Source organism: Ambystoma mexicanum, chromosome 8, assembly GCF_040938575.1.
Source record: "Ambystoma mexicanum isolate Mex_15411 chromosome 8, UKY_AmexF1_1, whole genome shotgun sequence".
Taxonomy (NCBI): Eukaryota; Metazoa; Chordata; class Amphibia; order Caudata; family Ambystomatidae; genus Ambystoma; species Ambystoma mexicanum.
The window spans coordinates 88,668,449-88,683,017 of NC_090929.1; the positions used below are offsets into that span (position 1 = coordinate 88,668,449).

General features: G+C 47.3%; 2 protein-coding genes across 10 annotated transcripts in view; one reads left to right on the forward strand and one right to left on the reverse strand.

The window, feature by feature from the left end:
- RALGPS1 (Ral GEF with PH domain and SH3 binding motif 1) overlaps positions 1-14,569 on the reverse strand; it is a 2,625,553-nt gene that overhangs the window by 1,069,726 nt on the left and 1,541,258 nt on the right. The gene's annotated exons all lie outside the window — the stretch shown is intronic.
- Positions 1-14,569, forward strand: part of ANGPTL2 (angiopoietin like 2) — a 156,647-nt gene that overhangs the window by 59,680 nt on the left and 82,398 nt on the right. The window contains exons 1-2 of one of the 2 annotated variants that reach the window (XM_069609368.1): positions 7,744-7,771; positions 11,838-12,707. In XM_069609368.1, the coding sequence (XP_069465469.1) occupies positions 7,759-7,771; positions 11,838-12,707 (883 nt within the window). In that variant the 5' untranslated portion in view covers positions 7,744-7,758. Of the gene's footprint in view, positions 1-7,743; positions 7,772-11,837; positions 12,708-14,569 lie in introns of those variants that run through there. The other variant, XM_069609369.1, reaches the window with a different exon arrangement.

The following is a 14,569-nucleotide window of genomic DNA, read 5'->3' on the forward strand; positions in this document are numbered from 1 at the left end:
ACCTAATGTCTGGCTGGCATAAGTTAAAATGAATAATATGCAGTTTTTGCTTATTTTATCCTAAAACCTTTACTTGGTGCTCCTTAATTAAACATTTTTTGTAACTTTAAAAAAATTAGCATAAAAACGCATGGAATCCGAATGTTTGACCCAGAAGGACTGACTCTAATCACCCAGAAGGGTATCACAGTACTGTCTCCTGGAAGGATTCCCTAGACCAGAGGAATGACTCCAGTCGCCCAGAGGGTATCACAGTACTGTCTCGTGGGAGGATTCCCTAGACCGGAGGACTGACTCCATTCACCCAGAAGGGTATTGCAGTGCTGAGTACCGTCTCCTGTGAGGATTCCCTAGACCAGAGGACTGACTCCAGTCACCCAGAAGGGTATCACAGTACTGTCTTGTGGAAGGATTCCCTAGACCAGAGGAATGACTCCAGTCGCCCAGAGGGTATCACAGTACTGTCTCGTGGGAGGATTCCCTAGACCGGAGGACTGACTCCATTCACCCAGAAGGGTATTGCAGTGCTGAGTACCGTCTCCTGTGAGGATTCCCTAGACCAGAGGACTGACTCCAGTCACCCAGAAGGGTATCACAGTACTGTCTCGTGGAAGGATTCCCTAGACCGGAGGACTGACTCCAGTCACCCAGAAGGGTATTGCAGTGCTAAATACTGTCTCCTGTGAGGATTCCCTAGACCAGAGGACTGACTCCAGTCACCCAGAAGGGTATCACAGTGCTGAGTACTGCCTCCTGGGAGGATTCCCTAGACCACAGATGGATATCACAGTGCTGAGTACTATCTCCTGTGAGGATTCCCTAGACCAGAGTTCTGGCTCCAGTCCCCCAGAAGGGTATCACAGTACTGTCTCGTGGAAGGATTCCCTAGACCGGAGGAATGACTCCAGTCACCCAAAAGGGTATCACAGTACTGTCTCGTGGAAGGATTCCCTAGACCAGAGGAATAACTCCAGTGACTCAGAAGGGTATCACAGTACTGTCTCGTGGGAGGATTCCCTAGACTGGAGGACTGACTCCAGTCACCCAGAAGGGTATTGCAGTGCTGAGTACTGTCTCCTGCGAGGATTCCCTAGACCAGAGGACTGACTCCAGTCATCCAGAAGGGTATCACAGTGCTGAGTACTGTTTCCTGGGAGAATTCCAGACCGGAGGACTGACTCCAGGCTCCGGGAGTGATGACAAGCCTGGTGACTGACTAGCCTTCAGTCTGAACATTGTGCAGGCTTCTTTAACAATGACACAATGTTTTTATTTTATTTATTTATTGGTTATTTATAATGTGCCTATACACAATGTGTTTAAAGGGGCATTAAAGGGTTTCCGGGTTAACCTCAGGCTCCTGTAATAATGTCACAGACTGGAGACTGACTTAAAGCTCAGGGAATGACTCCATGGTCCGGAAAGATCCCAGACTCCTTTAAAGATGACACAATTTAGAGGGCAAATGCAGGGATCAAAATTAAAATCGGGTAACCATAAGATAAAAGCAGCTCCTGGGTATCCAGCATTAACCAGTGACCAGGAGCTACCACTGGGGAACCAGGAGCTAGTACACAGTGTTCCATAAATCTAACTTTCACAAAAGATGCAAACACCACTATTTAGGACCCCTTATGCTTCAAATGTCATATACATGTGTCCTGGTGCTTATTATTAAACACACAGAAATCAATTAAAATAGGTAGTGTCAAGCTAACCAGGCTCTTCTAGGCTAAAAGCAGGAGCTCAATAGCTCCCAGCTCCCCTCAATTTCGAACCCTACACATTTCAAGCTCGGCCACAAACTGGAGGACTTGTGGCAGGCTCCTGGTATGATTTCATATTGTGAAGGATGGATTCCAGGCTCTGGGAATGAGGTCAGAGTCTGGTGAATGACTGCCGCTCATGGAATGATGTACCAGTATGGAACAGTCACCCCAAGCTACCTGCATGAGCTATTGTGAAGTTGCCAAAGGCCAGGAGCACCCCCTCTGTCCAGAAGAATGACTCCAGGCTCCTGGAATGAGGACACAGTCTGGAGACTGACTGCAGGTTCATGAAAAGATCACACAGTTTGGACTTGCCCCAGGCTCCATCAATGATGACACAATTTAAAGGGCCAACGTCAGGCTCCTGTAATAATATCAGAACTGAATTACTGAGGCCATTCTACTGGTATGATGCCACAATATGAAGGACAGATTCCAGGTTATGAGAATGATGACATTGTCTGGGGAATGACACCAGGCACATTGAACGATATACCAGTGCTGAAACACTCACTCCATGCTACCTACATGATCCATTATGTAGTTGACAAAGGCCTGGAAAATCGTTGATGTCCAGAAGAATGACTCCCGGCTCCTGGAATGAGGACACAGTCTGGAGACTGACTGCAGGCTGATGAAAGGATCACACAGGCTGGATTGACCCAAGCCTCCTTTATCAATGACCTAATTTTGAGGGCTAATGTCAGGCCTCGGATATGATGTCACACCATGAAAGACGGATTGAAGGCTCTAGAAATGATGGCACAGTTGGAGAGTGACTGTTGGCTCTCCTAATGATGTAACAGTCCAGAACACTCACTCTAGGCAGAAGCATATTGCAGAGTGCAGATGACATAAAGACCTTGGCATCAGGTCACCGACCAGAATACTAATGCTAGGCTGCCTGAAGGATGACACACATCGAAGACTGACTGCTGGCTCATGGAATGATTCAAAGGTTTCCGGATTGACCTCAGGCTCCCCGAAGGAGGACACACATCGGAGACTGACTGCCGGCTCATGGAATGATTCAAAGGTTTCTGGATCGACCTCAGTCTCCCCCAAAGGACGACACACATGGGAGACTGACTGCCGGCTCATGGAATGATTCAAAGGTTTCTGGTCGACCTCAGGCTTCCTGAAGGATGACACACATCAGGGTTGATGGAATGATTCAAAGGTTTCCAGATCAACCTCAGGCTCCCTGAAGGATAAGACTGACTGCCGGCTCATGGAATGATTCAAAGGTTTCTGGATCGACCTTAGGCTCACTTAATGAATATGTAAAATATGTATTCTGTACCTCCCTGCAACTAAGCTCCCTACAAGTAACAGTGCCACGATGCCCATGGGCTGTTTGTGAGCTATACAAATGTAATAAATAAATAAATAAATGACACATTTTAGCGGTCTAATGCCAGGCTCCTGTAGTAATGTCATAGACTGGAGGACTGATGCTATGCCCCGGGTATGATGTCACAGTCTGAAGGAGGGATCCCAGTCTCTGGGAATGGAGGCACAACCTGGAGAGTGACCGCTGCCACATCTAAGAGTGCAACAGTGTGGAAAGCTCGCTCCAGGCTGCCTGCACTATGCACAGTACAGAGGACTTGCAAGCCTGGGAGTGATGGCACAGGTCCTAAGAATGACACCAGGCCCCTAGAATGATGACAGCCTGGAGAGTGACTGCTGGGACATAGAACTGTGTAACTACATGGAACATTGGCACCAGGCCGCTTGCCCTATACATATTACAGAGCATGTGTAAGTCCTGGAACCATATTACTGGCCAGAATGACGCCAGGGTCCCAGAATGATGACAGCCTGGAGAGCGACTGCTGGCACATCTAACTGTGTCAACAAAATAAAAGAGGTGGTGGCTGGAAGGTTTAGAAATAATCTTAACCGTTGGCATTGCTCTGGGCAACCCTCCAGATCCATCGTTCTTTGCCTGCCAAGCCATTAAAGAAAGGGGAAACGCCATATGCAAATCAGGTCTTCCAAAAGGGGCAGTCCAGCCCGAACTGCTTGGTCACATCCCTTCTGCACGAGACCACAAGCATCCACAGACATGTTTCAGCCTCATTGGGTATCATCAGTGAGGAGCAGCTTGGGTCTCTAGGTCCCAGCAGGTACAGGGCCCACGTCTGGGCATACCCGTCTCACTCAGGGTGACAAAGCAAAAACAAAGAGGTGATGGCTGGAAGGTTTAGAATGAATCATAACCTCTGGCATTTCTCTGGGCCACCCTCCAGACCATCGTTCTTCACCTGCCAAGCCATTACAGAAGGGAAAAGACCACATGCAAAACAGGCCCGTCCCCAGCCCAAAAGGGGCAGTCCAGCCGGAACTGCTATGTCTAATTGTGTAACAGTTTCGAACACTTGCTCCAGGCTGCCTGCACTATGCATACTACAGGGGACTTGCAAGCCTTGGAATGATGGCACCAGCTAGAGGAATGAAGCCAGGCTCCTTGAATGATGGCAGTCACTCCTGGTCAGAGGAAAATCCTGTCCCCCAGGAACTGCTTCCACCTCCTGCTCCATGAATTCCATTTTCGAACCCCGCAGAATACGACAGACCACGAGCCCCCTGGGACTCCCACATAGAAACTGCTCTGCCTGCCTTGTTTTGGTCTATGCATTTTAGTTGCTATTTTATTAGCAATTATGTTCTTTCCACATGCATGCGAAACACGACACACGCTGGCGCATGTGTGTCTCTGCTCCCGCCCTGTGTGCAAAGGCGTGAGATTTAGAGCGCGCGATCAGCCCCCGCCTCTCCCAGATATAATAAATTATTCTAAGGGGAATTGCCTTGTGTGGCAGAGCGGTTTCCAAGATGCTGCAATGTTTACTGGAAGGAGTGGGCGACTCACTCCAGTTTTTGGCACACTGGGTTTAGTCCTCGCCAGACACCCCTCTGCAGTCATAATCCACTTTATCCACTGGGTTCAGTCCTCACCAGACACCCCTCTGCAGGAATAATCCACTTTATTCACTGGGTTCAATCCTCACCAGACACCCCTCTGCAGGAATAATCCAAATCCACTTTATTCACTGGGTTCAGTCCCCGCCAGACACCCCCCTACAGGAATAATCCACTTTATTCACTGGGTTCAGTCCCCGCCAGACACCTCCCTGCAGGAATAATCCACTTTATTCACTGGGTTCAGTCCTCGCCAGACACCCCTCTGCAGGAATAATCCACTTTATTCACTGGGTTCAATCCTCACCAGACACCCCTCTGCAGGAATAATCCAAATCCACTTTATTCACTGGGTTCAGTCCCCGCCAGACACCCCCCTACAGGAATAATCCACTTTATTCACTGGGTTCAGTCCCCGCCAGACACCTCCCTGCAGGAATAATCCACTTTATTCACTGGGTTCAGTCCTCGCCAGACACCCCTCTGCAGGAATAATCCACTTTATTCACTGGGTTCAGTCCTCGCCAGACACCCCTCGCCAGACACCCCTCTGCAGGAATAATCTTCTGGGTTCAGTCCCCGCCAGACACCCCCCTGCAGGAATAATCCACTTTATTTTCTGGGTTCAGTCCTCACCAGACACCCCCCTGCAGGAATAATCCACTTTATTTCCATCGAGTGGCCCATGTAACGCAAATAGGAGAGCCAGTGTCAGAGCCCAGGGAAGGCTTCCAGGAATTGAACACAATGACATCCCCCCCCACCGCCGCCTCCCCCATCAAGCAAGGTATATCCATTTTAAGAGTGACATGTATGCACTGGTTGCTTGCGCAAGCTATGCATGCGCTAAACAGTTTGGGTTAAACGAGCCTGCGTGTCCTGATCATGCCTGTTGTGACCTGTCCGGGTTTCCTGCGCGTTTGAATCATGCCAGCCCATTGTTTTCCAGCAACAGTAAATGCTTTGGAATCACCCTGGTAGTCACGAGTTCACAAGCAATGTTGCTGGGCAGGTGCCAATGCTGGATGAGGCAGCGCAGTTGCATAACACATCTATGCTCGAGTGCCAAACTACCATCCAGGGCGAGCTATACTGAGCGCCAATTAAAACAGGACGCAGGCAAACAAACCCATAGAACCCACCCCATCCAATGTCTAACCAGCAAAGTGAGTACCCATGGCTCGGGTCCGCGCGATCCCACTCACACCAGGGGGGACAAACTCAATCAGACAGGGCGCGCCGGAGTGGATTCAAAAGCACTTCTCGCAGGTCACACCATTGAATCTGTAAACATGAGTGCAAGCGAACAAGCACAGTGAGCCAGCCTGAAACCACCCAGGAGGGTTCAGAGGATTGAGCCAGCCTGAAACCACCCAGGAGGGTTCAGAGGATTGAGCCAACCTGAAACCAACCAGGAGGGTTCAGAGGATTGAGCCAGCCTGAAACCACCCAGGAGCATTCAGAGGATTGAGCCAGCCTGAAACCACCCAGAAGGGCTCAGAAGAGTGAGCCAGCCTGAAACCACTCAGGAGGGTTCAGAGGATTGAGCCAGCCTGAAACCAACCAGGAGAGTTCAGAGGAGTGAGCCAGCCTGAAACCAACCAGAAGGGCTCAGAAGAGTGAGCCAGCCTGAAACCACCCAGGAGGGGTCAGAGGATTGAGCCAGCCTGAAACCAACCAGAAGGGCTCAGAAGAGTGAGCCAGCCTGAAACCACCCAGGAGAGCTCAGAGGAGTGAGCCAGCCTGAAACCAACCAGAAGGGCTCAGAAGAATGAGCCAGCCTGAAACCACCCAGGAGGGTTCAGAGGATTTAGCCAGCCTGAAACCACTCATAAGCGTTCAGAGGAGTGGGCCAGCCTGAAACCACTCATGAGGGTTCAGAGGATTGAGCCAGCCTGAAACTACTCATGAGGGTTCAGAGGATTGAGCCAGTCTGAAACCACCTAGGAGGGTTCAGAGGATTGAGCCAGCCTTAAACCAACCAGGAGGGTTCAGAGGATTGAGCCAGCCTGAAACCACCCAGGAGGGTTCAGAGGAGTGAGCCAGCCTGAAACCAACCAGAAGGGCTCAGAAGAGTGAGTCAGCCTGAAACCACCTATGAGGGTTCAGAGGATAGAGCCAGAGCCAGCCTGAAACCACCCATGCGGGTTCAGAGGATTGAGCCAGCCTGAAACCACTCATAAGGGTTCAGAGGAGTGAGCCAGCCTGAAACCACTCATGAGGGTTCAGAGGATTGAGCCAGCCTGAAACCACTCATGATGGTTCAGAGGATTGAGCCAGCCTGAAACCACCTAGGAAGGTTCTGAGGAGTGACCCAGCCCGAAATCATCCAGGAGGGTTCAGAGGAGTGACCCAGCCTCAAACCACCCAGGAAGGTTCTGAGGAGTGACCCAGCCTGAAACCACACCAGAGGGTTCAGAGGATTGTGCCAGCCTGAAACCACCCATGAGGGTTCAGGGAAGTGACTCAGCTGGAAACCACCCAGGAGGGTTCAGAGGAGTGACCCAGTCTCAAACCAACCAGGAGGTTTCAGAGGAGTGACCCACCCTGAAACCACCCAGGAGGGTTCAGAGGAGTGACCCAGCCTGACATCACCCAGGAGAGAGACCCAGCTTGCAACCACCCAGGAAGTTTCAGAGGAGTGACCCAGCCTGAAACCACCCAGGAGGGTTCAGAAGGAAGTTCCTTGTCCAGCAATTTAAAAAAAACAATAGATCCAAGTGGCACATTTTACAGAACACATTTCAGGAGAAAGTAGATTTAAAATATGCCAGACGCCAGAGTACCGGTGGTGCCCAGGAGCATTTCAGTGAAGCAAATGTTTATACCCAGCAGAAAAATGCAGAAACAATGGATGCGCGCATCTGTGTGTGTGCCACATGATAACTGAAGCAGGGTGTAATAACGAAGACTCTGGGTGGTATATATAAGGAAGTTTATTGCAGCAAACCCTGCACCCAACATGACCCTTCAACAACAAAAATCAACTGCTGTTACATGGAATGTGGAACAACCTCCACAAGTAAACAGAAGCAACGTGAGCTGCGGATAGAAAGCTAAGATGAGCAGTCCAGGTAAGTCTTCATCTCACATCGTAACACAGGGCAGATACACCAGCCAATGCCGTGCGGGGTCAATGTCCGCCGACATGACCGGATATATAAAGGCTTTGGAAGATCTGGATCTGAAACTGAAACAAATTTGCGATTTTGAGTCCGGTTTGTAAATGCTGATTTGCCGTCAATGCTGCCTTAAAGGAAGGTGTTCTGGGAGTCAATGCCGCCTTGCAGGAAGGTGTTCTGGGAGTCAATGCTGGCTTAAAGGAAGGTGTTCTGGGAGTCAATGCCGCCTTGCAGGAAGGTGTTCTGGGAGTCAATGCTGCCTTAAAGGAAGGTGTTCTGGGAGTCAATGCCGCCTTGCAGGAAGGTGTTCTGGGAGTCAATGCTGCCTTAAAGGAAGGTGTTCTGGGAGTCAATGCTGCCTTGAAGGAAGGTGATCGGGGAGTCAATGCTGCCTTGCAGGAAGGTGTTCTGGGAGTCAATGCCGCCTTAAAGGAAGGTGTTCTGGGAGTCAATGCTGCCTTGCAGGAAGGTGTTCTGGGAGTCAACGGTGCCTTGCAGGAAGGAAGATGTTCTGGGACTTTAGGAATGGTTGTAGATCCATCTTGGTTGCAGCTATTCAACATTTTGCCGGCGCAGAGTCCTTCTAATGGTTAAGTTCCAGGCAACAGTGACGTTTCATGGGGGATCTGTATGTCTCTTCTTGTGCTCAGAAAAATTGCCCTGTCCTTTGATGAGTAGTGCTAAATTCTTAAGGGGCGGGGGGCTGTGTAAACTAATACCATTTACCCTTTGCTTGAAAGAAATTAGCTGTTTAATGGTAAGGTGACTTAATGTCGATGTAATCATTTGTTTGATTACATTTTCACTCGTAGTGTGTTGTTTACTTTGCTTTAACACCCTGTCCTTTTGGCCTATTTTGCTTTTAGTTCAGTGGTGATGATCTGAAGTTAATCAGCTTCTGGTGACAGCATCTTTCTCTCATGGTAATATAGTGTAAAGCCATCTAATATGGCATTTCTATAGCGTCATTTCCTAATGGTACTGGCTCAAAGCGCTGTAGGTGGACACCCATGGGTGACTGAAGTCCGAGGTATGGGAGATTCGTCAGAGGAGATTAGAATGCGTGTGTGCATTTTAGCCCAATGCGAAGGTAGGTAGGCGTGGCTAAGTCCCTGATAGCGACCAATGTCAGGCTGGCTTGTGGATGCCTGCTGTGATGTTATAGGGAGAGTATAGGACTCCAGGAGAATGATTATGTGTCCAGCTAGACTGGATATTTATTGTGGGGCTTAGTTGCAGACTCGTCCAGCTAGACTGGATATTTATTATGGGGCTTAGTTGCAGACTCGTCCAGCTAGACTGGATATTTATTGTGGGGCTTAGTTGCAGACTCGTCCAGCTAGACTGGATGTTTATTGTGGGGCTTAGTTGCAGACTCGTCCAGCTAGACTGGATGTTTATTGTGGGGCTTAGTTGCAGACTCGTCCAGCTAGACTGGATGTTTATTGTGGGGCTTAGTTGCAGACTCGTCCAGCTAGACTGGATGTTTATTGTGGGGCTTAGTTGCAGACTCGTCCAGCTAGACTGGATATTTATTGTGGGGCTTAGTTGCAGACTCGTCCAGCTAGACTGGATATTTATTGTGGGGCTTAGTTGCAGACTCGTCCAGCTAGACTGGATATTTATTGTGGGGCTTAGTTGCAGACTCGTCCAGCTAGACTGGATATTTATTGTGGGGCTTAGTTGCAGACTCGTCCAGCTAGACTGGATATTTATTGTGGGGCTTAGTTGCAGACTCGTCCAGCTAGACTGAAGGTTTGTTGGGTGACTTAGTTGCATTCTGATGGCAGAGGGGTTTTGCGATGTGTTTTCCCGTAGCATATGAGTGCAAATGAGTGTGAGTGGGTGAGCGAGCCTACGGCTGTCTTCCATTGACATGGAGTGTGATACGTACCCGAGTGCCCTGGAGGGTTTCTTGTTATGTTGACGTTCTCGCTGTTCCTGTCCTCTTGTCTGCTGGAGTCCTTTCTCTGTGTTGCTGGCCCTGAAAGTGACGCCCCTGCAACAGAAGAGACCTTTCTTTGCTCTCCCCTGTCAGAGCACATTGCTCTGCCTTATGCTCTGACCCTGTGGAGGGACAAATGGCGGTGTTGCTGGAGCATGATCAGGTCTGCAGGCCTTATGCTGGTTACAGAGTCCTAGGGGTGGGGCGTGGAAGGGCATGATCGGAAGAGAGTATCTTGAGAAGGGATACCATATTACTTAAGTGCCAGGGTATTAGCATAATTGCTAACATTTGCTCATTTTTTTTAACCTTTTTATCGGTCAAATTTAAAAATATAATGGGGATGGGTAAGGGTATAGATTAGGTTGCGGGGAAATGGGGGGGGCATTGCGGGGGTCTCCCCCCACAGTTTAGATCGAAAAAAGTGTCAAATAAATTTGATCAAATGTGATTAGGTCAAATGTTTTAGGTCAAATAGACCCAAACCAGTGCCCGTGATAATGTAAACTGCTCTTGTATCGCATGGCTTCTGTTACTTTGGCAACCTCTTCGGCACCGGCAACAGTGAAAGTGAGCCATTGTTGGCATTCATAGGAACTCCCTCTTGGAATTGACATCAGGTGTGTGGTGGTGATAACTTGGGAGACTGCTCGTGTTACCCTTCCTTATTTGGCCATGTCCCCCGGTAAAGCCACCCCACCTTTGGTGCACTGCAGTTCTACACCAGTTTACAGAACGGATAGGTCAACCTTGGGATTGTCTTCTTTGCAACAGTATGCAACAGACTCCGAGCAGCCCGGCCATCTGCGTGTGGCCCACCCTGTGGCCACCCTTTGCCCATGTTGAAAAGAGCACTAGTAGTACACTCCAAGAAGGGGGTCCCCTTTGCCGCGATCCCTCCCAACAGTGGGTGTGGAAGAACATCTCTTTGTCATTCCCCTCCAGCGTTTACCGCAGCCATAAATTGAGGAAGGGGTTTGTGAATACAATCAAATCAATGACTAAGGACACATGCCACAGCCAAAGACACTATAATTATAATAGGTCATTTATAACGCGCTTACTACCTAGAGGTTTCTAAGCTCGGACCTGCGGATCGAACCTGTGTTGCTCCGTGTCGTCTTGCTTCCAAGACAAGCGTTTTTCCCCTGAGCTATCCTCCCGATCTACAGGTCTCTTTTTCTGAAAAGACAATAAACCCAGCATCGTCGTGTAAAGTTCCGAACTGCACAACCCCACAGTCTGTAACCTGACCGGCTTAACTTCCACAAATGGGCAAAATGCGGTTCTGTTGCTGTTTCCCAAGAGCGCAACAACCTCCACGGGATGCAGATAATAATGCCACACAGTCAACATGATGCCACCAACAGACTGACAACACCCACCATAACAAACCTGATAATGAAAGACTCTGATGCTTACATTCAAGAACCACGCTGCTACCACCATGCTACCCAGAGCCACTGCATCTTAACCTTGATTTAAAGCACCACAGAATTTAGCCCCTACCTGTGGTCGATGCTCTAGAAACCTCCTGAAATAAATAAAACAAGACATCCACATTGGTGGCTTGTGGGCATACATCTTCAGTAAACCTACACAGTTCAATTTAGCAGGTACCTTGTAGAGTCCATTTATGAAGCATTAGGGCCTGCACTTGAGGACTATATTGTCTGGTAAGTGACCGCTGTCCAAGTTAGTTGGCTTGAGGCAAAGGCTACAGCATCAGAAGAGGTTGAACGTCACCAGTCGCACAATAGGGCTCAAAGGGAAGGTCTCCAACACAACTAGAGATTGTGCAGGGGGAGAAAGGGAAGTCTCACACTGGGCTTCCTGTGACAGAGCAAATTCTTGCCTTTGCGGAGGGCCCAGTCTGTGCACATCAACAGGGAAGCTTGACATGCAGCCTTTGCAGGCAATGATAGGCATTGCTGATTGGCTAGAGACCTGTAAACAGTGAGGAGGCATCTTCCGGCGGGTGAGGGCCGGGTTCCATGCCTTTTGATTTTCTGTAGAGATGAAAACATGCTCTAATTGCCAGTAATCAATTATTGCCTTTTTTGTTTCTTGCAGATCCTCACAGATGTAAAAGTCATCCCAAGGAACAGATTTCTATCATGAAGGTAAAAAGGAGCATGCGTCCCCCTAGGTTCCTTCTGGGGCTTCTAATTGCAGTATTTGGAGCAAGTGCAAGCAAAGCGCAGGAGTTTGAGAGCAGCGATGGGGGCCCTGAACAGGAGTTTATCTACATGAATAGGTACAAGCGGTCAACTGACACACAGGACAAGTGCACCTACACTTTCATTGTGCCGCAGCAAAAGGTCACAGGGGCCATTTGCGTGAATTCTAAGGAGGCTGAGGCTATCCCTGAAAACCGGGTCAATAAGCAGGAGATTGAGCTGCTGAACAATGAACTCCTGAAGCAGAAGAGGCAGATTGAGACTCTGCAGCAGCTTGTAGAGGTAGACGGGGGGATCGTCAACGAAGTCAAGCTCCTACGCAAGGAAAGCCGGAACATGAACTCAAGAGTGACGCAACTCTACATGCAGCTTCTCCACGAAATCATCCGGAAGCGGGACAATGCGTTGGAGCTCTCCCAACTGGAGAACAAGGTACTCAACCAAACAGCTGAGATGCTGCAGCTCACTACCAAGTACAAGGACCTCGAGCACAAGTACCAGCATTTGGCCACACTAGCAAGCAACCAGTCCACCATTATCGCCCAACTGGAAGAGCACTGTCAGCGACTGCCCCCCATAAAGCCAATACCACAAACTCCTCAGCAAACGAGCAAACCGTACCACCCTCCCAACTATAACCGCATCATCAACCAAATCTCCACCAATGAGATTCAGGGAGACCAGAACCTAAAGGCGTTGCCTCCTCCATTACCCACCATGCCCTCTGTCACCAGTAGCCCAACGTCAACCGACAAACCATCTGGTAAGTATTAAAATAGTTCTTTTCTGAAGTCTAAATGTCACAATGGAATATTTTGGATAAACCCATCACATTTTCTCACTAGCTAAGGACTACATAGAATGTAGACACTGTGAGTTGGGATGTAAATTAAAAAGCCTAAATAGTTTAACTACTGTGTGACATACACTACCCCAAATCAGACATAAACATAAATGCAACTACACTTCAAATACAAAAGCAGGCTTAGAAGTAGTAAGTGCAGAAACACAGAAATCATCACCAGAGATCATTTAAACAGGTACTTTTCACATATCTTCACTTTACGAATTTAAATGTACTCCCATTGAAATACCGCCAAACTAAAATAGAGTTACCGCATGTAGTAAAATATGGGTTAATCATACTATATTATAAATGCGAGATGTATGTTTGTCCGAAGCCATCCTACCCAATTTGCCTGTTATCACCAATAGAGGGAGCTGTTGCCATGTGTATACAACAATAAGATTTCAAGTTTATCTTCCAGGCAAACAAAATGTGTATTTCATGATATCACTGCTAGAGGGCGCTGTTGCTTTACGCATACAACAATAAAACTTCAAGTTCATCTTCCAGGTGGACAAAATGTGTATTTCAACAATGATATCATACAATTAGCTGTCAAAAAGGTTCAACACAGAGATACCACTTTAACAACATGCTTTCCTACACTAAGAAAATATATACATTTTTTAAAAGAAACATATAAACAGAAATTAGTTTGATTAAGCACTATTTCTCTAATAAAATAAATAAAAAAAATTGGAATGTACTTATGTATTATGTAATTATTCATTGTAATATTTCTTGGTATGTTTTATTATATCAATAGTATTCTTCATGTACATTTAAACTTTAGTTGACTTCAATTTACATTATTTTATGATCTGATGTCTACTTCGAATCATGCTGCACGTGAAGTGTATTACTCTGACATCCCTCAACATTATATATTTGAGTCCAAAACCCGTAAGTGGAATCCAAGACAATGAGGTGCAGATACAACAATTGACCACCGTATGTTACAATGTTGAACTTTTAACATATTATGCAAGATTTTGTTTGAGGTTGCTACTCTTCCATTTAATAGGAGCAAGCGCCTTTACAAAAAACATAAATTACGTTAAAATACACCACATAATATATTTCCACTATGAAAATGTCTTCCTTTCTGCACATTAGCCTGTGCACACAGGCTTTTCCCCTAGTATTATATATTTCAATGTTGGCATTCTGAGGACTCCGTTAGGGACATGTGGTACTGCCACAGAGGTAATACTACATTGGGTAACGCATCTGTGTGGAGGTACTTTCCTGCATACGTAAGCAGGCAGTTTTCAAGAGCTTAAATAATGTACCATTTATATGATATCATACCTTTGTTTAAATTTAATATTTCCAACAATTAATTTAAAATGTGGGTAATCTGACCCCAACAACAGTGTGGACTAGAAAAAACACTGCTATAGGAGCCCAGTCCCATACTGTTTGTTTTAGATCCTGTGTGTAGCGCTCTATCCACCCGTCCTCATTCAATAATAAAAACAAGCTTGAAATGGTGTTAAAAACTTCAACCCCTTTACACTGTTTCAAATTAACTTTGAGCAATTTCCTTCTCACATAACATATAAGGCAATGACTTTAAAAATATATATTATTGTAATGGTATTTATTGAGCATGGTTCTAGCTTTGAGAAGCACTGGAGTGCTTTACAGAGTTATAAACCAATATAGATACATAACGGAGCACTTTATAGAGGTATACACCAATAATGATACATAACAGAGCACTTTACAGAGGGGTACACCAATACAGATACATAACAGAGCGCTTTACAGAGGTG